Source organism: Haliaeetus albicilla, chromosome 10 (genome assembly GCF_947461875.1).
Source record: "Haliaeetus albicilla chromosome 10, bHalAlb1.1, whole genome shotgun sequence".
NCBI classification, from domain to species: Eukaryota; Metazoa; Chordata; class Aves; order Accipitriformes; family Accipitridae; genus Haliaeetus; species Haliaeetus albicilla.
This window is the reverse complement of record NC_091492.1, coordinates 14,949,188-14,974,324: the sequence shown is the minus strand read 5'-3', so window position 1 is coordinate 14,974,324 and position 25,137 is coordinate 14,949,188. Positions and strand designations below refer to the sequence as shown.

At 36.0% G+C, this 25,137-nt stretch overlaps 1 protein-coding gene across 2 annotated transcripts in view; it reads left to right on the top strand.

Moving 5' to 3' along the window:
* The window catches only part of NETO2 (neuropilin and tolloid like 2), a 36,374-nt gene extending 12,157 nt beyond the window's left edge, over positions 1-24,217 (top strand). For both annotated transcript variants that reach the window (XM_069793588.1, XM_069793589.1), the window contains exons 2-9: positions 734-790; positions 2,299-2,439; positions 4,405-4,653; positions 7,106-7,150; positions 7,240-7,367; positions 10,984-11,212; positions 16,192-16,305; positions 19,363-24,217. In XM_069793588.1, the coding sequence (XP_069649689.1) occupies positions 734-790; positions 2,299-2,439; positions 4,405-4,653; positions 7,106-7,150; positions 7,240-7,367; positions 10,984-11,212; positions 16,192-16,305; positions 19,363-19,943 (1,544 nt within the window). In that variant the 3' untranslated portion in view covers positions 19,944-24,217. The remainder of the gene's footprint in view (positions 1-733; positions 791-2,298; positions 2,440-4,404; positions 4,654-7,105; positions 7,151-7,239; positions 7,368-10,983; positions 11,213-16,191; positions 16,306-19,362) is intronic.
* Positions 24,218-25,137: the final 920 nt, after the last annotated feature.

The window sequence follows — 25,137 nt, the reverse complement described above, 5'->3', positions numbered from 1 at the left end:
AAAACACCAGCATGTACCAAACCCTGAGACTAACACAACACTCCGGCAAACCAGAGTGCTTGCAACAGTGTACATCCTAACAGTCTTCACATCGTAGCTGTTGTCACTGCTCAGACTAAGTCTCTCCACATCATTAGAACTTGTATCTGCTTGTTTTCTGCTGCCACATCATTTGCAGAAATCACTGGTATTGTGGCAGCATCACAACAACTAGTCTTGCAAGCACAATCCTATAGTGCTCCTGAAATCCATGTAGGGATAAGACCATGCAGTGTCTCCTGTGGTCCTGATTAATTTCTTGGAAGCTGGAGAAGTCTTCTGTACATGTTAGGCAAATGGAGTTTTAGGATAAATCTGGTTCAATATAGCAGTGAAACATCTCGTTTCAGGACATCAAAGTTATACAGAAGATAGATACCATGTAATTTTATTAAGTGCTTACAAATTAGTAGATACTCTAGAAAATATACTTAAAGCCCCCTCAAACAATAAATTGCTATTCTTATATACACTTCCTTAAGGAACTTGGAAGAAGAGCCAACAGCGCACTTAGACTGCACTGGTTTCCTAAAGTTGAAATTTTAACAAAGCACATAAATGAATTAAGTATTTTTGTATGTTCTCAGTTGTTTTGGTTAGTGATTCTAGGATTTGCATGACTCAGGACTGCAGAAAACAGTCTATAGTTTTGATGAATTACTGATGTTTTTTCCTGTCCAATTTCTCTCATCAGTGTTGCTAGTAACAATCCTTGTAGTGGAAGGGATTGCCGTTGCACAGAAGACACAAGGTACAATTTTGGTTTGATGATTTTCTTTCAAAAAATGTAACGGTTTTATAGTTTTTAATTAAGCAATATAAGTGAAAGAAGGTATTTGTATTCAGGTATTAACAGCTTTTGAATTACCAATATGAATTCCTGTATTTTCCATTTCCCCACTATTTACTGAATTTTTTTCCAACTGAACAAAGCCATCCAGTCACAAAGAACATGGAAGTTGACTTACCCAGTTAAAATTCTATGCTTTTAAACCTTAGAGGTGGGGAAAAAACCACCATGGAAATTCATGTTTTATGTGTCTGACAACAAGCTTTTCAAATAGTCCACCCACAAACATTTTTGAAGCCTGCTGAGTCGGGAAGGCATCAGTTTCACAAACCTTATTTTCTTCTATGTGGGATTAACCCACACTTGAGAGAGAATAATTCCTTGAACTGACACCTACAGAATTTCCTTGAACAATTTCTGCAGGAGAGACTAAGTTTTCACCCCCATAAATCAAAAAGCTGCCAAGATACCAGTGGAAGGTGATGTAATTTACTGGAGGCAGCTAAGACCTTTATCAACATGGACTCCCTCTCAAAGGTCTGCAAACAAAAACTGCATAAATATAAATAACATTATGAGAGCACCCTGTGAGATTTAGGAAAAATCTAGCAGAAACCATATATCCTGTGTCTTATTCTCTCCAGTTCTGCTGATATCAAGAAGGGCCAAAGCTACTTAAGAAAAACGTCAGAGAGATCATATTATTCCCAACTTCTTTCTCCTTGGATAAGGAAATCCAAACTAACAAAGCTCCTGCAAATTGTCCGGTGTGGTACCCTACCTTAGTGAACTGCATAATCTCAGTCAAGGATCATATTTCCCTGTACATCCAGAAGAAGAGCTTGGATCTCTTAAAATGAGACCCTTAGCTACCAGTGCAATCTACCTATTGCTAGTAATTTAATTAACTACCATTGCTGTATTTAGTGTATTTACATATTATAATTCAGTCTGTTATAAGCATTCTATATTCCAACAAATTATTGTAAATACATATTCAGTCTAAGGGCCATGTACTTCACTATACTCTGGAATCAGGCGAAAAAATGGTAAAAGCTAACGAATACTTTGGATTATATTTGCATAGGAATGGAGAAGACGTAAGCCGTAAAATAATGCTGCTGTACTGGCAGCCACTGTGACTCTTTGACTTAGAAGGAAAAGCAACAGAAAATTTAAACTGCCTTGGGTAAAAAAAAAAAAATTTCTCTCTCTCTTCCCTTCCCAAGGATTACTGGACATATTTGATACTCAGAAACTGTGATCTCTTTAGGGTATACCACATCACTAAACTAAACATAAGATCTTCCTAGCTAGATACTAACAAGTGACATAGAAGAAGGTTTTCAACCAAAATAGATTACTTTCTTCTTTTATAGAATATGCATTATGTCAGTGTTTTACTTCTGCAAAATCAAATTCGCATGCTTGCAGGAGAAATTTATGTGATCACTTTTTTTTCACTTAAGGTGGGCAAAATATTGGAGTGAATCGCATTCCTCCTACCCAGTGTGACAACTGGGTACGGACAAGTAATGGAGGACATTTTGCTTCACCAAACTACCCTAACATGTACCCACCAAATCAAGAGTGCATCTATATCTTAGAAGGTACATGCTGTATTTCTGTTTTGTTGTTTTGTAATCTTACTGTTAAATGGATAATCTTGAACTGTTAAAACTGTGTCATTTTACTATACTGTCAAGTATTGTATAGCCATACTGGTAATATAATCAATTCTGCAGTCATTTGGTTGAACAAGAAGCTAAGTTTGCTCTCTGAAGTAATAGTAACAAATTAATAGAAAATGCAAATATTCAGGAATTAGCTATACAGAGTAAGACATACGCTCACAGCCAGAAAAAGCACCATCAGATCTACTGTAATCTATGAAGGCACAGAACTATTAAGATAAAAATTGTAGCTTGTTATTTTAATATCACTTCCAGTATTGCTGATAATGAACTGCAAAGATGGTTGAAGACTATCTTCAGCATTTACCAGACCATACTGTGTTATTCTGTGTCACAAGCAGAAAATCTTTATGCTGTCCTTAATTAATAAAAAAGACACATCTGACTACCATAGTACTGTACTAAAAATACAGAGATTTTAGCACTGCTGAGGTCACTATTAAAATAATGTGATGAGGACAAAAAAATTTCATTAACTAGAGTAAAACCACATTCCAATGAGAATATCTTGGATAAAGCCTGCAAGACTTGGGATGCACTAATTATTTTTTCTTCTTACTAGAATGCACCCAAAATCCACTGAAGTCAGCTAAAAATGTTAGTCAGCTTAATCATCAGATTCGTATCAATTAATTGAAATATTTCAAGTAATATGTTTCAGTGAGTTTTTATTTGTATAGTATAGTACTGGTTCACAGACACCCTCATTTTTCCTTGTATGCATGCATATCTGAAGTTTGGCGTCTTCCCTGCCAGTGAAGGCACTGGAGAGCAGATATCCTGTCCAGCTTCAGAGTTCAGACATGCCAGGTCCATTGCTGGATCTCCCTTGCATGAGGCAGTTTCCATGGGGTCCAGAATCAGTTTCCACACCTCTGTCCTCACAATCCTTATACACAAACGTTACGGATATCTGGGTGAGACCAAGGTCCTCCACAATTTCTAGTTACGATACGGTTCTCCCTGCAGACCACTGCCAGTATGTGCAAACAGCTATGAATGTTTTTAACTCATGTGTAAGTAAGGTGTAAGAGTCCAAGCAGACTGTTAGAGACGTATAAGTAAATCCTTTTTGCATTCAGAAGCAGCAGACAGCATTTGATTTTTTAATGCTGTCATTCCAGATACCAGTTAATATCTGAAAGTTCATGTAGCTCAATAGATGACAAGACCAACAAACACTAAAGCTATTCATGCAATATAAAGTCATGGTTCCAAACTACAGACGTGAAACTCCAGTCACAAAGTAGCCATAGCTGCATCTCATCAGGATTTAGGGGTCTGACCCAAATCCTGGATGTCACTGGTTCAGACTTACCAACATCTGTAGTCACCTGCATTAGTAATATATATGAAGCATTTACACTTCTCTGAATATTCTAATAAAACATGTCTCCTGCCAAAGGATCTCCAAATTTGGGCTTTATGTTTAGGATATATACCAGTGAGTAGTTCTTCGTATCTTTTTCTTTTCTGCATCCCTCAACGTTTCGTCCTTTATGTACTTTGCTTTCACGGAGCACTGGTTTTAATTTCTATCTTTTAGTATTAAACCTTGTTTGAATACCTTTGCTTATACATTAATATCTGTTACATGTGCTGCATTAAATTTATGTCATTTCTGAATTTTCAACAATAAAGATCGGCAAGCAAAAAAATTCCATAAAATTCCATGAAAAAGTACCTTCTACACAATGATTTTTTAAATTTTTATTACCATGTATCTGAGTTTTTGTAGCAGACTGCCAGATGTATTTTGAGAAGTTTCCAGTTTCTTTTTTATCTTGCTGTTTTGGAGGCCTGTCTCTTCATTATTTCATGTCTTCATGTGTTTTTTATATAGATCTTCATTTAATCTTTTGCTCGATTTTTTATGTCTAGCTGCTCCACGACAAAGAATTGAGTTGACCTTTGATGAACCCTATTACATAGAACCCTCATTTGAATGTCGGTTTGATCATTTGGAGGTTCGAGATGGACCTTTTGGTTTCTCCCCTCTCATTAATCGTTACTGTGGTCTGAAAAGTCCTGCACTAATTAGATCAACGGGGAGATTTATGTGGATCAAGTTTACTTCTGATGAGGAGCTGGAAGGAAAGGGATTTCAAGCAAAGTACTCATTTATACCAGGTAAAGATGCCTAAAATTCTGACTGAATTAATGACCATCTGCTCCCATGGAACTCTGTGGATGTGTTTACGCTGGCAGTCTAGAGCTGTATTTCATCATAAGTTCTTATGAAGGCAAAGTGACAATGCAGTCTCAGTCCTGCTAATCCTACCGCATACTTGACTAAAACCACTTTGGAAAATTAACTGAAGGAAATTACAGGTCTATAGTTTGCTAGTGAAGAAATCAGTTGATCTTGTTCATGCTGAAGGCTTTAGCAACTTCCCTCTTTGTTACTCCAACTTGTACCAGTTTCACCAGTGGTAGTAATGGAAAGAGCATTTATGTAGACAAATAGCTGTCATTTTTAACAGCCTATCTTCTAGGAATATAAGACACTGTAACAAAAACACCTGAAGCAAATCTACAATAGCACTTACAGCCAGATGCAAAACATTTTAAATCTCCATTCTGAAAAGCCAGAGGAAACATCTATACAGTCCAAGCATCAGCTCTCATCTCCCTCAAAGCACAGGCTCAGACAACAGAATTGTTCTTTGCTCAAAGTACTGTGTAGTTTACAGGGTATGAAGGAGAGGATAATGTGCTGACAGTGGCTTTAGACAAACAAAAAGTACATCTGCTCTGTGGGGCCACTTAAAACTGGCAGGGCATTCTTTTTACAAGAAAATTTGACCTGATGTCCTTGTGCAATGCTTGACTGCTGTAGTTCATAGATACTGTACGTGTAGTTATCAGCATTTTATTGTCCTTTGGGACAAAAGACTATATACAGATGTCAGCTCTACTACTACTATAAATCTATACACAGGCATAACTTTTTAATGTCATCTTTACCCAACTGGTCTTTACCCCTAAAGCACATGAAAACACTATACATGATTATATATTAACTGCTTATAGAACTGTATACCTTGCTAAGGATTTAGACTTGGAAACTCTTCAGATTAACGTGGTGACCACTCCACTGGGAGTAACATGCTAAAATGTTTTCTTAGGGACAGTACTTACGTATTTTGCTAAAACCATTTCCAAAGTAATTTCATTAACATCACTTTCAAAACTAACTTAGCCTAGTTCCAGGCTGGAACTTGAAATACACATTTAAACTGTATATTAATTATTTTCACAATAGATTGTAGCAACTGAAGGATTGACACTCTCCTTTTCTTTCCTCTGCATTTACATGGAGTGTGGTAAAATACTTTGGGATCGTGAGAATGGAAGGGGACATGCACATACACCCCCACTTCATTAAGAAAAACCAGTTCACAAAGAAGGCAGAAAATTTCCCAGAATTTTACATACATCGATCATAGATTTCACTACAGGTAACTAAAACAAAGGAGGGCAAAGAAGGCATTTTCTCAGCTGTACTGAGTCTTAAGCTCAGGACTGAGGCATTTTAGGGGAAGTGATAAACTCCCTGTACAGAGAAACATTCATAAGATTACAGAAAGAGCCAAATTCTGCATCTTCATTTGGAAAAGAATTTTGTACAAAACAGCCATGCACTTTTGCATGACCTAGGGCTTTCTTTGCATAGACTAACATTTCACACACGTACACACACTATGATTTGTGTGATTTCTGTGGTGATTCTCTATGCCACAGCTGTGAATGGGTGCATTTTGCGAGTTTCTATGCTGATCTGTGAGGAAACACTAACCTGGGTCACTGAAATGTAAGCTTTGGACATCCCAGCCCATTACAGACTCATTTTTAGCCAGGCCCTAGTCCCAGTTAAGTCAAGTACCATCAGTTAACCAGTATGAAAAAGTATATTCTTACTTCACTAGCAGTATGCATACTGTATATTACTACAGTATATACTACAGATACATACACTACCTACACATCACATTTAGAAGAGAGGAGATAGAGGATCAATCAAGGTGAAATTCTGCCTTCATAAATGATGTCTAGAACTGTGCTACCTGGCCTAAAAGGCATGGGTACCCAAGGAAAAAGTATCTTTAGTATTGAACAGTCCTTCTTTATATTCTTTATTAATAGAAATTAGCAATTTCAAAGTGTTGACATATTCTACTAAACTACTCCAGTTCAAATTTTTCAGAACTAGACAGACAGCAATCTGATAAAGATGATAGACACAGAAAGGTCCCCCATATTCTTGTGCAGCTCCAATGATTTCAGTGAAAACTGGTATAATTAAATTCAGAATGTAATGTAGGAATAAAATACCTAATAGTAATTTTTGGTGTTATGCTGGAAATCTGAGCTTACTTTATACAGACAAGGTCGATCTTTGTGGAATAATGTTATAATCTAAAAAGAAAAATAATACTGTCTCTGTACCCTCCAACTGATTCAGTAAACTTTCTGGCAATTTGTATTGTGACATAATAAAAAATGGGCAGATTATACTAAACACTGAAGTGATTCTCAAGCACTGATAGCCCCTGTAATTCATTACTTCTTTCTATTACAGATCCTGACTTCACTTACCTAGGAGGTATTTTAAATCCCATACCAGGTCTAGTATTACAGTAACAATTTCTTTATACATGAAATTTTAAATTAATATCATATTGCATTTGACATCAGGGTATATCTTCTCCCTAGACTGCCAATTTGAGCTCTCTGGAGCTGATGGAATAGTACGTTCCAGTCAAGTAGAACAAGAAGGAAAAACAAAACCGGGACAAGCAGTTGACTGCATATGGACAATTAAAGCTACTCCAAATGCTAAGGTGGGTTTCACTCATATCATTCAGTATATAATGGGTTTCCCAAGTTATTAGTAACAGGTAATAGTCACTAGCTGTGTTTTGCATAATGTTTCACTTTCACTGAAATGAATCATGTATCAGTGGCTTAGGAAATCCAGACAGAGGACTGTTTCTGAAATTAAACCTATACAGCAAGTCTACAGTGTTGTCTTCCTATTATTTGAAACTTAAAATACAAAATAACTGTAAAAACTGTTTAAGCAACAATTTTCAAGGGCATTTGACTTGGACTCTGGTTTTACTGGAAGACCGCAGGCAAAATGCTGGCTAACAGCTTTGATAAATTCCAGTAAATTTTGCTGCATGGTTTAAAATTTTGCCTGTAGTGGTTCTGTTGGAGAATTTGGTTCTGTTCAAAGTCAACAGAACATTTACCTGCTCCTCCCCAGTCTAATTCACAATCCAGCACCTTAAAACCCACTTTCATCAGCAGTCTGAGCTAAAATGAAAGGCTTTACGTGGAAACAGCTGAGGAATTATCACTCTTTCTCTTCTGACTTAGCTGTAGGATCACACCCTCTTAAAGTGCCACAATAAAATTTGCTAGAGCTTTTCTGCCCAAACCCTAAAGGGGCATATTAGCTGCTTGAGCCAAAAATCAGCATCAGTTACCTAGGCACCTGGTATTTATGATTGTGTTTGCAGAACTAGAGACTGCTTACAAAAACATCACTATCTTGTGCTTGTTAAATACAACTTGAGCTTTATTATTGGGCAAAGAGAAGGATAAAATCATATTCATAATTCCAAAATACAATAGCTATATAGCCTGTTTAAAAAAACAAACAACAGGTATATGTTTCAGGAACATATGCTTGTTAATTACTTATAAGTTGCACTGAAGAATATGTATTTTTCTCCATATAACATACACGTCTAATTTTGTTTCTGTATATTAAAGCACATACCACTGCTTGCATGTACATAGAAATTAAGAAATATTTTTAAGCAGTAGCTGCCAAGATGAAGAAATATTTTTAAGCAGTAGCTGCCAAGATGACAAACCTACTCTATGCCTTCTTACATACTCCTAATAGTTAACTAACCAGCCCTATTCAGCAATTTCCAAATTAGTTCTGAAACAGCAACCTAAAAGGTGGTAATAAGAGGACAAGACAAGAAAGAAACTAAAACTCCATTAATATATTTGAGACTTTGAGGAAGTGACTCAACTCCCAAGAGCCCTATACTAGTCTAAGTAATAGTAGCAGTTCTTCCAGAAACAATAATAAAACCATTTTCTCTCTACATTGCCACTTGAGTGCACCAGGTCTTATGCTTAAGTATTTTAATAAATTATTGAATGTTGCCAGAAGGCAGAGTTATAGTTGGGTCAGTCCTGAGATTAGATCATCATCCTAAATTACTGAGTTAAAACATTACAGAAAAATAATTCTTAGTATTCTGACAGTGGTTTCTTAAGCTTAAATTCTAGCAGAATTACGATGATGAAATCCATTAGATCTGATATGGTGCAGTCTCTTGAGAAAAATAAGCAGAGATATTTTTAATTTCCTCAATTTGATTTTGTAATAAAAATAAATTTTTAAAACTGACACAACCGCAGCAACGAAAGGACTTTTAAAATATGCATAACAGATCTTTAATACATTACCTCCAGATTTCAGAAAATTACTAGAATAATCAAAATAATCTAAGAGTGAGGACTTTTTATATTTACTTGCCTAACACACTAACCAGAAGGAGCTTTTGCAGAGCTGAGCTCTTCTAATGGAATTATTTCTTTTTTTTTCATACACAGAATAGCTCTACTAAAAGCGTGCTAATTTATTTTTAGCTTCCATTGTAATTTTACAGCAGATATATAAGGTCAGTCATTAAATGAAAATACCATGTATCAGCCCAAATAGTAGCACTTACAGCTCACACCCATGTTTGTGAGATAAGACATCAGTGGAAGACAGGTTCTTAATGTAGCTGAGAATTTCTAGCAGTAAATCTAACAAAGACAGCAGGGAAAAAAAATATATATACATATATATTTACTGAAAATCACAAAACAGTGAGATGAAGCCTGAGATAATATGGCACAGGCTGCACCTTTTCACAGAATGTGCAAGGGGAGACAGTCCTGGCAACCTGCCTCTGAAAAACACCGGAAGGGAAAAGCCAGGGTGTGAAAGTGTCACCTGTCTTTTCCTGTGCTCTTTTACCATGTTTTCATTAGAGCCTGTTAAGTGTATATGGGGGGTATCTTCCCCTCCCACCCCCAAAGGTGGTTAGTTTCGGTTTAGTGAATTCTTTAAAATTCAGTTTTAAAAGGCTTTGGCACTAGCTGAGGTTAAAAGTGAGATATGCCAGAAGGGCAGAAAAACAGGTAACATAGCAGTAGTAAGCATGGCATTCATCTACCCTGTCTTCCCAGCTTCACAAACTAGAGTTTGAGATTCTTGTCATTAGGCAGATGCATGAAAAACTACACTGTGCAAAAGTTCTTTAGCATCCCTAGTATCAGCCAGAGAGGTAATTGTAAACTGTACTCAAAACGCATACAATCTAGATCCAAGCTTGTCTGAGGAACGTACTGAAGACCTCATGGATATAGGAGGAGCATCTCTTCTCCCACAGAACAGGAGACCTCAGCCTCCACGTGGATAGATTTCTTCTCTGTCAAACTAATGGCTAGCTGAGGAATTTTTAAAGATGGACTTTGCAGTATGCTTAAGTGACTTATATCTCATCAACTTTCACCAGAATTTTGAGAATTCCAAAACAACCATTTAAGAGACATGAAAAGATCACAGGGCTTTTTAGTAATTCTGAGTTACAATCTTGCACAAGTTTCCTGCTCCAGCAAAATAAATTATTTGCTTCCTCTTCAAGTGCCATCTTGGTCTTCTAACTTCCTCGCTGCATATGTTCTAACAAATATACTGCGTTCTCTTGGATTAGATTTCTGCTTTTGGAGGAATTAAGATTGGCTTAAATTTATTAACTCTTCCTAGATAGCTAGCTTACTTTTCTCCTGCTTCTATTTTTATTCAAATTACTCCTGACGTCATGGTTTGTCTTCCTTAAAACTGCTATGGTTCAGTAATTAGCTCTCATTCTGAAGCAACACATTTTAATTTTCTTATTTTACTTCAGAGCTTTTCTGACTAGACTCCTTCCCTTATATTTTAACATTGTTTTTATGAATTAAAAAGAAAGAAAAGAGAACAGTCAAAATAACATTAAAATTCTTTCAGCACATTTATGCATTTCTTGTATCTCTTCTAGAATAATAGACTGCACATTTAGCAGAGCTGCTTAGGGCTTTCTTCAGCAAGTGTGTTGCTTTTTTACTTTTTTTTCAAGGGGAGCAGAAATATATCAGAGTAAGCTATTAAGTAAAGATTGTTTTGGGGAGGGGGAGAAGTGAAACAGATACTTAAGACAAATTTCAAGTAATACTGCACATTGACACTTAATGAGAAAATGTAAGTTTTAAGTGTTGTGACTTGGGAGTAACACATATGTGTAAGGGGGAAAAAATCCTATTCGAGATTTGCTAAGAAAGAAAACTGTCTTCTCTGTATTACTTTTCCTAGAGACATTAATTTCTCTTTTCTAACAGATTTATTTGCGATTTCTGGACTATCAAATGGAGCATTCAAATGAATGCAAAAGAAACTTTGTTGCTGTATACGATGGAAGTAGTTCTATTGAAAACCTGAAGGCAAAGTTTTGCAGCACCGTAGCAAACGATGTCATGCTGCAGACTGGGACAGGTGTGGTACGAATGTGGGCAGATGAAGGCAGTAGACTAAGCAGATTCAGAATGCTGTTCACTTCATTTGTGGATCGTAAGTAGATTTTAAAGTGCCTATTCTTCTGGTATCAGGGTACTTCAGGTATTTTAGGAAAAGCATCAGCTATATATTATGCAGCAGGAACACACGGAAAAGGTTTTTTCTGTTTCACATACTAGCAGGTAAATTAAATACTTGCTTTATTACAGTTACAAGCATGGTTCCTGAAGAAAGACTTTTCTCTGTTCTTAAAAGGTTTATTTTTCATTTGAATTCAGTAATAATACAGCCCTAGGCTATGTCCTTCTCACAAAGAGTTCTACAAATGAACACAGACTTACTTAAAAAAGACAGCAGTGGGACTGACGTGTGCTCTCCCACTAGCCCCCTTCTTCCAGTTCCCTGCCAGACACCGCAACAGGCTCTTCTCAAGCCCACACTGGATGTTCAGAAGGCTAGAAAACACATGTGACCCTGCAGAGTCTGGATCTTCTTCCTATCCACAGCTTTACCTTCAATTTCAGATCTGGAACTACACCCACTCCAGCTAGACCTAAGCTGCTACCTCCTTCTCAGCTGCATGTGGCTCTGAATGATCCCACACATGCTCCCTTAGCAAAGCCCAGTTGTGTCACACAACCATGGATAAGCAGTTAAATTCAGATTTATTTAAGAAGGCTGTATTAAAAGCAGAGCCGTAAATGCAGTCTGGATTTCTGTTTGGATTCCATAGCCTGGGTTAGAGATAGTCTTTATTCTCATTGTAAATTAAGATGTTTCTTGAAAGCATGCTTTTTGTGATATTTTCTTGTAAGTGCTTTCTCTCTGAACTTAATGGAATTTTGTTGCCTCACTTATTTACAAAGGATGACATTGTCCACATTGCAGAGCTGAAAATAAGTGGCATCTTCAGCGCTAAAGTAGACTAAGTTATAGAACTGCAGAACAGATCTGAGATACATGGGGAGAGCTGAATAAAACATGTCTACCACTTCAGGAAATCAGACCTATGCTTGTGCTAAAGGTTTTTAAAAAGTTCTTCTTGAAGAATAAGTAGTACAGACTTCCTGTCAAAGAACTTTTTCAACAGAACTAACATGTCTGTAGCCAGTCCGCAAAGGGATCCTGGTCACCACCTTGCAAAAAAGTTCAGGTTACAGTTAACAAGTAGATTTTATTTTCTGTTCCATAGAGCAGTAAAGTTTAACACAGGAGAAAAGTTACTTTTTATAAAACAATCTTTCTGAAGTAGCAGAGACTTGTAAGAGAGAGAGCTTATTGCTTACTTTGCATACATGGTAGTAATAAACAATTGCATGTTTCAAACTAGTCTATTGTTTAACCTACAATAGGCATTTAATAAGCTTTAGATACTGTGAATTTCAGTAAATATGAGTTTTAAGCACAACTTGCAATATTGATAACTGCTTTTCCAGTAGCTTTTATTTCAATACAATTATTAATATTAGTGATAGTGCAAGTTATTCCAGCTTTCAATCTAGAAAATGCTATGAACTTTGCCAGGGAAATTATCTATTTTGTAATATAAATATTGGAGGAGGTTTTGCTTTTTTCTCTTTTTGTTGAGTTTGGGTTTTTCAACAGTTTTTTATGGGGTTTTTTTGAGTGCAAGAGGTTAAAACAGTAACTAGTCGTAAAGCTAGGTAACTTTCCAAACTTATGATTTTAAAGCAACTCAAAAGTCATTGGCAGAAGAAAATCTGCAAAGGTACGTGCTTATTCTTATTTATCTTCTAACTTGAGATACTGTCTTTCTTGGACAGGGTAATTGAAAACTATGTATCTGAAAAATGTTTCATGTATTTTTAAATAATCTAGTGATAAGCAATTTTTCTAACTGAAAAAAGTGAATCTGCGCTTATCTTATTTTCAGATCATTAAGCTATCTTTCTCTTCTGCCTTACTAATGATTTGTAATTGTATGAAGCCAACCATGAAAACAATATTTCTGAAAAGATTTACATAAATGCACTAATTGTGCATGACAGTCACTTAACACACCTAGTGCTGCTTGCAGTTTGACTAATTCAGCTAACAGCAATGTTAAAAATCAATGTATTTGATTTCTGGCTTGATTCAGTACATGAATAATGCTAGATACAAAGGACACTGTGAACATTGCATCAGTCTTAGGCAGCTGTTATGAGAAGAGTCCAGCTATGTCCTTGAAGTCCTGGACTGGAACTGATCAGTCATTGTGGGTTTTAGACTTAGTACTCCCCAAATAACAAACAAAAGGAAAGTGAAGTCCATTTGTCCCATCTTTCTGAACTTGTGAACAAAAGCCATCCCTCCAAAATATTAAAGAGACTACACAGGAATGTAAAATAGAGACTGTGCTGGCTGATGGACAAGCAACAGCAGAATGCATCATCCAAAAATATAGAAACATGAAAAAATTCCCCTGTTCAGGGAAATAAGAAAAGGAATGTGTCTTACATCTTCCTCTGTGCCTCCAAAAGAACTACAACACCATACAGATCCATATGGAAACACCAGCAGATACACATGGATCTATGACAACCACTCTGGACACGAATTTCATAGATCCTCCATTATCTCACAGTCAGAAATATTTTAGTAGATATTGTAGCCTGTTACATACATAGCCTTTTTAAGCTATTATCTTTAAATGATGCTTGCACAATCTTTCTTTCCAAATTCAGAAGGAAAAACTACCTAAGTCTTTTCTCCCCATGTATGCTAATAAGGCCAAGAGCCTTTTATTTTGTAGTCTGCATCATGAACATTTCTGAGGTTTCTGTCAATCCATTTCTCCAGCCTTCTCAAATGGCAGCACAACTGTCTGGTCTGTCAGCCACTCCTCCCAGTTTGCTATCATCTACAAATTTGGTGAGGGTGCAGTCTCTCCAAAGATCCAGGTCATTAATGAAGAGGTTAAACAGTGTTGGCCTCACTGTTGACCCCTGGGATACACCACTAGTGACAGCCTCCAGCTGGACTTTGTGCCTCTGATCACAACCCTTTAAGCCTGGCAGTTCGGTCAGTTTTCAGTCCACTTCACTGTCTTCCTATGTAGTCTGTACTTCATCAGTTTCTCTACAAAGATATTATGGGATACAGTTTTGGAAGCCTTGCTAAAGTCAGGATATAAAACATCCACCGCTCTCTTATCATCTAAGCTAGTAATTTCATCACAGAAGGCAATCAAGTTGGTCAAGCATGATTTCCTCTTCATAAATCCATGCTGACTACTCCCAGTACTTATCCCTAATACGTTTGGAAATGGCTTCCAGGATTATTTGTTCTATCAACCTTCCCAGGCATCGAGGGAAGCTCCACTCTGTCCCATTCAGTAGTAGGCCCATATTTTCCTTGGCCTTCCTTTTGTTGCTGATGCACTTGAAGAAGCCCTTCTTGTTGCCTTTCATGTCCCTCACCATATTCAACTCCAGGTAGGCTTTGGTTTTCCCAGCCTCATCCCTGCACACTCGCTGTGTCTCTGTTCCTCCCAGGGCACCTGACCCTGCTTGCGCCTAACATGACATCTCATTCATAACTGATACAATGATCTGTATCCTCCTAAGCATTGATCATATTTTAAAGCAGTGTTCTTGAGACTAATCAACTTTCCAAACAATTAAATTCTCAACTCAGCTGAGCGAGGAAGATACATATGATAGCTACCATGACATTGTTAAACACTGAAATTACATAGATAAACTCTTCCAAAATACACTCTAAATATATTCTGTATTACGTTAAAGTACTGCAGCACTTGTGCTACAACTAAAGCACAAGCTTCCTATATGGAACTTCTTGCCAGGTTGCCAGGGGTTAAGCAACTGTTACTGTTACTACAGGAAGCAAATACAAAAGCTTAAAACCAACAAGCATAGGTTACCAAAATTCAGTGGAGTAAGAAATGGGAGGAAAATGCATATTAGATTTAGGGAATGCAAATTCAGAATTAAAGGTTTGAATTTTCTTTTCTCTTAGGCGTAACTCTTTGTCACTGAGACTCTGAAGCCTAACAGAAGGAATAAGCGAGAAACATTGTATTCAGGACTAGTCACCCTCCTTTGCTGTACCCTTTGGGTTTCACATTATGTTTCAGAGAATCCAGACTGCTCAAGAATAAATTCTTTCTATGAAACCAAGTAGTAGAATGTCTATCACACATCTTTGCTGTTTAATATGTAACTGACTCCACTAATAATAGACATTTCTATCATAAAAATACCACATTACTGAGACAGAGAAAGGGAAAAATCAATTTCTTGACCAGTGCCCTGAATTCATAAAGAATTCCCTATGTATATTATACAACATCCTGAAAAGAATTATTACTATTTTTTTAATATATATTTCTAATGTCAAGGAGCTATAACAAACATTCATGGAAACATAAAATCTTTAGGGCTACTTTCTAGTTAATTTATTTTTTCAAATTTCTAACTATATATAGACAGATAGATAAAAAGCTAAACTACTCTCTTAATCCCTGCATTAGCTCTAATAGAAGGATCTAAGAGCTTTGAACCACAAGCAGGAATGACTTAGATGCCTCCAGTTACTGAAATCTCTTGCAATTACTGAAGCAGTCCTCCACAAGCTGAAATCAGATTTACCTTAAGATATTAATGTGCTCTGAAATGCAGATATTCAGGAACTGCTTCACAACATCTACATAGCAGATGCACAGCAGACTGAATAAATATATAATTGACGATAAGCATACGATTTTTAAGTATTAAGTTTTTAAAGGCAAGTATTAAAGCCTTCTTCCATTATCTGTGTTGGGTGACTGTCTCTATCTGCTACCCATTTTGAGCAATAATTTTTTTTTGTAGCATTGATAATAGACCTGAAAGCAACCACATGCATAGAGAGTAAATCATCTGATAATTAGTGATGTGCAAAAAAAGTGATTGCATTTAAAACACAGATAAAGAATAAGTATGCATGTTAAAACAATAACAGGAATTTTTTATTGCAATGCATCAATTACTGAAAAATTCCTAATGTTTTCTTTCTCTTCTCTCCTGCAGCTCCCTGCTCAGGCAACACTTACTTCTGCCATAGCAACATGTGCATCAATAATTCTTTAGTCTGCAATGGCATTCAAAACTGTGCATACCCTTGGGACGAAAATCACTGCAGAGGTGAATATGGTGCAAAGTATAGCCTTTATGAACTAGCCTGGTCAGTTTGCCTTTCAAGAAAGGCATCAAATGTCTTTTTCCTGGAAATATGCTGAAGACAGCTATTTACTAATCTCAGGAAGGTGTTCCAAATTTTTTATTTAAACTCAGGAGACATGTAACATCCTGAATATTGACCTTACTGCTTTATGATTAGATTTCTTCCTCTTCAGCATATATTCTCTATGTTAAAAGGATGTCAGCTTAAGAGGAAATAGAATTCAGTATTTGCCAGGTTGCATCCTGTCCATTTCTAAACTTTAAATGAAGCAAGGATCACAGGGACAGGTAATACCTTTTAGAGAAAAAATACAGAGTTGGAAAAAGACAGACAAGCCTTCAAGCACAAAAAGCTTTTCTCAGGGCTGAAATAGAAGTAACAATCTTCAAAAATAAATACAATTTTAAAACATTTGCTTTAAGTTGTTAATCACAGATTATCTCGGGGTAAGTGCAACTGCTGCATATGGTATGAGAAAGGATGAGAGGAAGGGGAAATTGTTGGGAAGCAAGAAGTTGTCGCTTACAGAAAATGGACACATGTAAATCACTGCTTCGAGAACATGGGGCAGGGCAGTATTGTTTAAACCATCACAACTACAGTAAAGACTTGTTTCAATATTAGGTTTTGTAGGAAAAATTCTCATTACTTGAGGAAATTGTTATTCTGCTAAAGCACAAATATATTCCCCTGTACTTCAACAATAACTGAATTTTCAGAGTTGGAAAAAAACCAGTTTAAGGTCAACAATTTTTCTTGCTAAAAGAAAATAATGAAACAACCAGCTTGAGCTTGGGGGTTTTTTGACAAATAGAATGGCATAAACAGGCCTGAACACAAAACTCCAGAAAGATTTAAACATGTACTCCATTTGAAAGAGAAACTGACCCTGCAGGAAGGGTCAAAACCTTCTCTACAGAAAATCTTAAAATAAAATGGCTTTTCAACACACAAATCCTGCTTAAATTTCTACTAAATAAATATTAAAAAAAACTACTTTGAAATTGCATTTTGGGCAAACAGAAAACTTCACATCACTAATAAATACTCTAATGCAAGGTATATTATGGAAGCTTTTCAGTTAACAAAATTGATCCATAACTCCCAAGTTTCCAGTGTAAAACTAAGCTTCCTCTAAACAATCCTTAGCTTTGATAATATTGAATGTTCCCTCTTAAGTGCACTTTCTCGACCTCTTTCCTATCTTTACCAACTGCTTTCTAGAATCTTGCCTAGAATCCACACTTCACTCATGTACTGCAGTATTTAAAAAATTAATTCCATGAAAACTGTATTGCAATGTGAAGAAAGTGTCTTTCCCAGTATTTGTAAATTCCTGTATCTGGTGCTGAATAACTTACCATGTTTTATGTTGAATACTAAATTGTGCTGTAATACTTGCACAGCAGATAATTAAGAGACAGCTGAAGACTGGATCCATATTGCCAGCTAAGGTAGACTGAAGGGAGACTGATGCAACCCAATGAGCACTATCTAGCATTAAAAAGAAAGCTCCTCACAATTGTGCTCAATTCCTGCAGACAGACAGAGTTCTTATGTAGTCCATATCGAGAGCTACCTAAATCTGAGCATATTGTGACCTGTCTTATGCCTAAGACCAGTGACACAAAAACTGATAGAAAAGTCAGTTGTGTGCAGTTTCTTTTAAGAGACCGGAGAAGACATCACCTTTTGCATGACAACTTTTTGATTAGAATATCTTCCAAGAATTAAGAAACCTAGATGCAGATCAGAGAACTGCCATAGCACTGAAATTCATACCTCCCGTGAAGTATGGTAACACTAAGATCGAAGCTAGGCAGGGCAAGGGGAGATATCCTCCTTCACATTAAAGGTGTAAATATAACTCAGAGTAAACAGTCTAAGCTCTGAAGTAGAACTGTATTTCAGACATAACTTCTTATCAGCCAATTCCTTGGGAGTCTCTGTTTAGTATGTGGATTGTTTCAAATAGCATATGATGGTATATAACCCTCTCCATGCAGAGTGCATGGAGAACTTAGGTGCATAACGCATCCAGATGGCAGGAGCCAGATATCTGAAAATAACATGCAGCATTTAGGCTACTACATTTTATTCTACATAGTCTTGAAGTGCTTTTCTCCCCCATTAGCAAATGTTGCAGAGTCTCAGTGTAGAATTCTTTTAGTCCCCTAGGACAAGAACATTTACAGAACAGAAATCCAACTGGAAAATTTTAATCTTCAAGTAAGAATTTTAAGTATGGAAAACGATTTTGTTCTGATGCTGCCATCTTGTGTGTTTTCATATGAAGTATTAGCCAAAAGTCTCATATGATTTGGGTTGCTTGGTTCCCTCCTGCCCCCCCCCCCCCTTTTTTTTTCAACTGACTTGATTACTGGATTGTTAAAACTGGAATATATCTATGCTAAAGCTCCTTGTGTTGAAATAGGTATAACAGACTTACACAATAGACACAGTCATTAAATTTCCAAGTGATGTGAAAACAAATAGTACAGTCACTCTTGTATCATAACTATGATAATACTTCACTTATGAAGAAGAACTAGATAATTTTAAATCTAGATTCCTTCTACTGACATCAATGGAAATGTTACCAGCAGGAGCAAACTATGGTAAGAGAAGCATCGTCTGTAGCTATATTTAATCTATTTAAGGTTAATTTAAGCCTATTTAACTCGTGGATTTTGGAATATGAACTGATCACTATAGGTTCAGAATTGAAGCCACATCCCAGCTGAGTCAGCATGCACTGGCCACAGAGTTCCACCTGCCACTGAATTATCATATGGTAGCCACTAATGCAGACAGGGAATTAGACTTGCTGAACAAAGGCACAGATGCAGTATGATAAATCCCATTGACATACAGGTCTAGTCTTCAGTGCCATTAAGTCATTTCATTAACATGGCACTTATATGGCAACCACAATTCAGCTTGCTTTGTTTTAATACATGATCAAAAGTGTGGAAAATAATAAAAGCTTTATCATAGTCCTCATTTTTTCTTTGCAGAAAAGAAAAAAACTGGATTGTTCGAACAAATCACCAAAACTCATGGAACAATCATTGGCATCACGTCGGGGATAGTTTTAGTTCTTCTCATCATTTCAATTCTAGTACAAGTAAAGCAACCTCGCAAAAAGGTTATGGCTTGCAAGACTGCTTTCAATAAAACTGGTTTCCAAGAAGTATTTGATCCTCCACATTATGAACTATTTTCACTAAGGGACAAAGAAATTTCTGCGGATTTGGCGGATTTATCAGAAGAACTTGAAAACTATCAGAAAATGAGACGCCCTTCAACAGCTTCCAGATGCATTCATGACCACCACTGTGGCTCCCAGGCCTCTAATATAAAACAAAGCAGGACAAACCTCAGCTCCATGGAACTTCCCTTTCGCAATGATTTTGCGCAGCCTCAGCCAATGAAAACATTTAATAGCACATTCAAGAAAAGTAGTTACACTTTCAAACAAGCACATGACTGCCCTGAGCAAGTCATAGAAGACAGAGTGATGGAGGAGATTCCATGTGAAATCTATGTTAGGGGAAGAGAAGATACAGCACAAGGTTCATTATCTATTGACTTTTAATTTCCTAGCGAAGGTGGTATCAGTGTATATACAAGATGCTTGCGTACAATGACAGTGTATATATTAAAAGTGTACTATATGCAGCGTGTGAGATGCACACACTTTTAGCTTATTATACTTCATTGAGAAAGTCTTCATTACTAATTCTTGCTGAAGAATGGTGGATTTCCTCCCATCTTCCCAAGCTACCTATCTAGTGGAGGAGTAAGACAAAGACTTTGCATGGAAATTATAAGTTAAGGATATTGGAAGAAAAAAACAGCAACTACTAATCATTGAACACTGAAAACAATAACTACTATTCTCTTCCTCATATCATTTTCTCTTCTTTAGACGTCTGCTTTTCAAGACAATTTTAATACCTCAGTTACATAAATAAAAGTAGTTAAGTGCACCACGTGTATGTCAACATAGGTGTCTTATTGTATTTGTCAAATTGAAAGTAGAGTTAGTGTTAAGTGCCAGTTAAGACTCAAGAATTATGTTACAGCCATCTGTTTCATCTTGCCTACCATTTATATTGCCTTTAATTATCAGTTCCTCACTATGCTTTATGAGAAATAAGTGAAGAGGATTACTGCCTTTTAAAAATATTGAGTTATTTTAATTTTAGTACATTTGGAAATATGTAATCTTTGCAGCTTTCGGTTAAAACACAAGTAAGTACTCATGTTATTCTAGATGCAGAGTCTTAGAACAGTTTTCTTTCAAGAAGGTTTAGGATTTTAAAATATTCTGACATATATTATAGATCCATATGGCTCACTGATTTCACAGCTCTGTAGTTAGAAAACAATTTTGTTCCTGTGTTTTCCAAGTATTTACATAAATAGACTGTACTGTACATTTGTCTCTTAAAATAGCCTTTTACTCCTTATTGCACCCAGTCTTCCCTACTGAAATCAGTGATGATACTTATAGCTCATGTCCTTGCCTGAAGAGAACTGCTCAGAGGTCTGTGTGATTACCAGGCATATGAGGATACTGGAAACAAAAAGAAGTCACAAAGCAACTCTTATTAACCCTTATGACACCCTTCTTGTGCCCCTTGTTTCCACTTGCAAAATTGCACATTTCATACCTTTTTTAATGGTGGTTTGGACCTAATTTTAAAATTTTTACAATATAAAAAAAATTTTTAAAATATAATAATTCTCATTGTGGTTTTTAAACTTTTTATATAGTTTGATACTGTACAGACTATTTATTAAATCAAAATCTAGCACCTGTACAGCAGGCTTGTTTCAGTGTCACTGTTAGCAGCTCTGAATATCATGCAGTGGCTGCTGCGTACATCATAATTTGCCAAGAATACTTAATACGACTTCCACATTAGCCTACATTTTATTCCCCGGTTTGTTTCATTTTATTCTGGTATTTTGTTTACAGGAAACCTTTCACTAAAGATGACGTACCAGCTTGCCCTGAGCATATCCTTTATTTACAAATGTATGTAAAACCATAGTGCTTGTTGTGCTGACTGTAGTGAAGAAAAAAAAAAATACGACCCTAGCAACTGAAAAATCTTTTCTTTAAAATAAAAGATGAACAATAGCTGTAATCACAGATTTTCATTAGAATGACAATTTTTTTTTACAAATGCTTAGAATGTAAGAAGTTTGCTGGGGGGGGGGGGGAGGATTGTGCATCTTTAACACTTCCCACCTTCAAAATTAATCCTGTCTGATTTCTAGAAAGAACTTAATCAGAAGCTCATAGATCAGACCCCTAAGGCTGTATCCTGGTGTCAGTTTTTGTGCTACTCCCAGAATATATTTCAATTTGAAAGAATGACAATTGGAATTATTTTTAGATGCACTTCATGTAGAAGATAAGTGTTTAAATCTAGTTAATTTTTACTTGAAAATTTTTGAATATTTAATTAAAACATTTCTTGACAGATTTCATTTACTTCTCATTGATTTCAGTAATAAATATCTCACCATGACCTATGTGATACAGAACGTTATTTGTGACAGTCTGTTAGCTTCAGATTCTTTCAACAAGTCATACATAGTTTTGCACTGGTCATTTTTATCCATATAACTTGTAAGTGCTAGGTTTGCATGATTAAATTTTCTTTTTAAGATATGTTTGTCCATGTGATAAAAATAATATGATCCCTATTCTTTCCTAAGTTATGTTGTCTTTGAACAGTAAACCTGTAATAATAAAACAAATAGCAAGCCTGCAAAGCCCAAGTCTGTGGAAAAAAGGTCAAAAGCTCTACTGAAGAAGTTCCCAAATGGGCTGTATAATATTTCAGTCGCTGTTGTAACTTTCTGATTACATGGTCAGAACACAGCTGCTTTTTGGCCAGAGCATACAGATGAGCTCCCATAACCAGTCAAGTCTTCTGTGTGCAACTTTTTCCCAATATCCGTGAACCCAGGTCTGGAAGCTTCACTTTTCCCCCCTCCTTGCTGTCTAATCTGGTTTTTTGTCTTTAGGATAAATAATGACAAGATACTCCTGCCTAGTTAACACCTGCTCCCAATTCCCAATACCTGTTCCCAATGCCCAGTACAGAGCAAAAACTCTCCTGGAGGAAGCTTTTCATTATTTCCGTAATAGCAGACCCAACCCTTACTGTGGCAATAGCTGTACACTTGAACAGATCTGCAAGAGAAACCCAAAGCAATAATGATTTCTTTAAGCTTCTGTAAGTAGTAAGGGCAGGAAAATGAAATATCGGTGTGTGTTTTATTAGAAGCAAGGTGACATTAACATTGAACCTAAAAATCTGAAAGGAAAACTTGTGCATGGTGTGTTTAAAAAATAACATCTATACATCTCATTGTAACGCTGGGTTCAGTTACTTAGCTGTACTTTAAGAAATGAGTGGTAACTATTAGAGCCATAATTCCACTTCCAGTATAATCAAATTCCCTCCATTACAAAGAAAAACTAACCAAGTGGACTGCTAGGTATCACTCAGCGTGCAGAAAGCTGACATTTTCAGCAGAATGTAGTATTGGTTTTGCAGTCTCAATCCAGTTGGAGCTGATGTTGTGGTCTTTGAAGTTTTCTTTGGCATTATCAAAAAACATCACCTTTCATATTCTTGCAATATCTAAGTACTGTTAGCCTGTTTCCATGTCTCCATCTTAAATCCATATATTTCTAGGAGCATCCTGATTTTGCACTCAATTGTACCCATATCTCTGATAACCTCTGTTAACACTGAATGCTGATAAGCAAAGATATGTTCCCTAGACACACATTGACCAGGAAAAGACCAACAGCATTAACTACTTTTTGGTATTTAATAATTCATTTTTGCCTTTTATCATAGTAGCTTAGACATCAAACTATCTAACATGAAGAAGGATTTGTTGTAGATAAAAGTTGTAGAGGCCAACACAAAAATAAAAGTGACTGAGAACCATGATTCTTGAGTTCTGTAAGGAGATGTCTGCATTTACCGATATGATGACAGTGGTATAGGAAACAGACTTAACGCTGTTGCTGACTCTGAAATGTTTCAGCAATCACAGAAATACTAATTTGTACTTAAAATGCATGAGATTCTCTTGTCTGCTATAGACAAGATGACCTCATAGTGCATACAAATTATAATGGCATATTATAAGAATTACTGTCTATTTTACTAAACCAATACAAAGAAAGGTTACAAAAAGAGCTGTCATTGACTTACAAGAAAAGTTGCTTGTCATGTGAATACTTCACAGAACTTAAGGCATTAAAATACACTTTGTTTTGTTTTTTACTTGGTACAGAGAATTCTGTGCATTAGCAGCAGATCTCCTGCTAAATGTGGAAAAAAAGACTTGCCTTATTTTCAAATCAATTTAGTCCTTAATATCAATGATCATAACAACATTTAAGTTTCCAAACTATTTTGAGTATAATCCTTTATGTAAACAGCTACCAATAGCAAAAGTAATAAAAAAAGATCTTAGCACCTATACCTGAGAAGCCAAGAGTAAATTAGTGCTTGAAATGGAACAACTTAATTCATATGGATATACTGAAACATAGCTACAGTTTGATCTTCTTCTATGGTCAGTCTCTATGTGTGTGTTCACAGTAAAACTCAGTCAAATCTACTTACTTTAACATGTCCTTATTTCAAAGTCTATGTATGAGCCCTATGATTGCTCAGGTCTGTAGACTGTTTACCAAAACAAGATTCCTAATCTATGTCAGCCTAAAAGATAAGCTGATTTTATATTCTTTGAGATCACACTATTACAACTGAATATTAATTATTATGGGAAAAAGAATTTTAAAATAAAAAACTTTTGAGTTGATTCATGCTTTGAAAATGAGTATTTATAGCACCTATCTCAATCTAACAACATTAAAGCTACTATCTTTAAGACTTCTGTTCCTGTGGTTTCCATTAACCATCTCTGTATAATGTAACTCCCCCCATAAATACAAAAATAAATCACATGTCAATATGCTCTAATATGTGGGTTTGTGTCACCATGGAACTGCAAGTTTATTTTCACATTCAAATTCCTTTGCTACACTCCATTTTACAGAATCAGCTTAACAAAAAAATCTGTTTTCCATCTGTTTCTTAGATCAACACCAACAACAGTCATTTGTGACTTGTCAGCTTGTTCCCTTTCATCTAGCTATTGAAGATAATCTACCATATACCAGATAAAACAGCTTAGTTTTTATAAGTCTGTTCTTACAGAGCCAGGTTCAGGGAGAAACAAAGTAAAGACTTGATGTCTTTGTATGTCTTTCCATTACCATCACATAATTTATGGTAATGGCTTTTATACTGGAGAAACCCATAAAAATTTATGTCAAATTCTGTTCAAGAAGTATTATAATAAACCAAATAATAGGTACCTAAGACCTACACACCTCAAAATTCAGAATAATTTGCTGGTTCGGAATCTGAATCACACTTTCTGAAAGCTAAGAGCTGTCAATGCTATCAGTGTACTTAAAGGATGCACATCGTACCATCTTCTCTGAACAACTGCTCCTCCCAAACACAAATTTCCTAGACATCTTTAAAGAGTTACATCTTATTTCATTATTTTATTAATTTATATATAGAAATAAGCATATTATTATTTCATTATTTTATTAATTTGTATGTAGAAATAAGCATATTATTTACATCTTATAATTAGCCTCAAAGTACAGTATCAACTACGTAAAAGTTGCTTCTGTCTTCCTTCCAGATGTATTTAGGAGCAAGAAT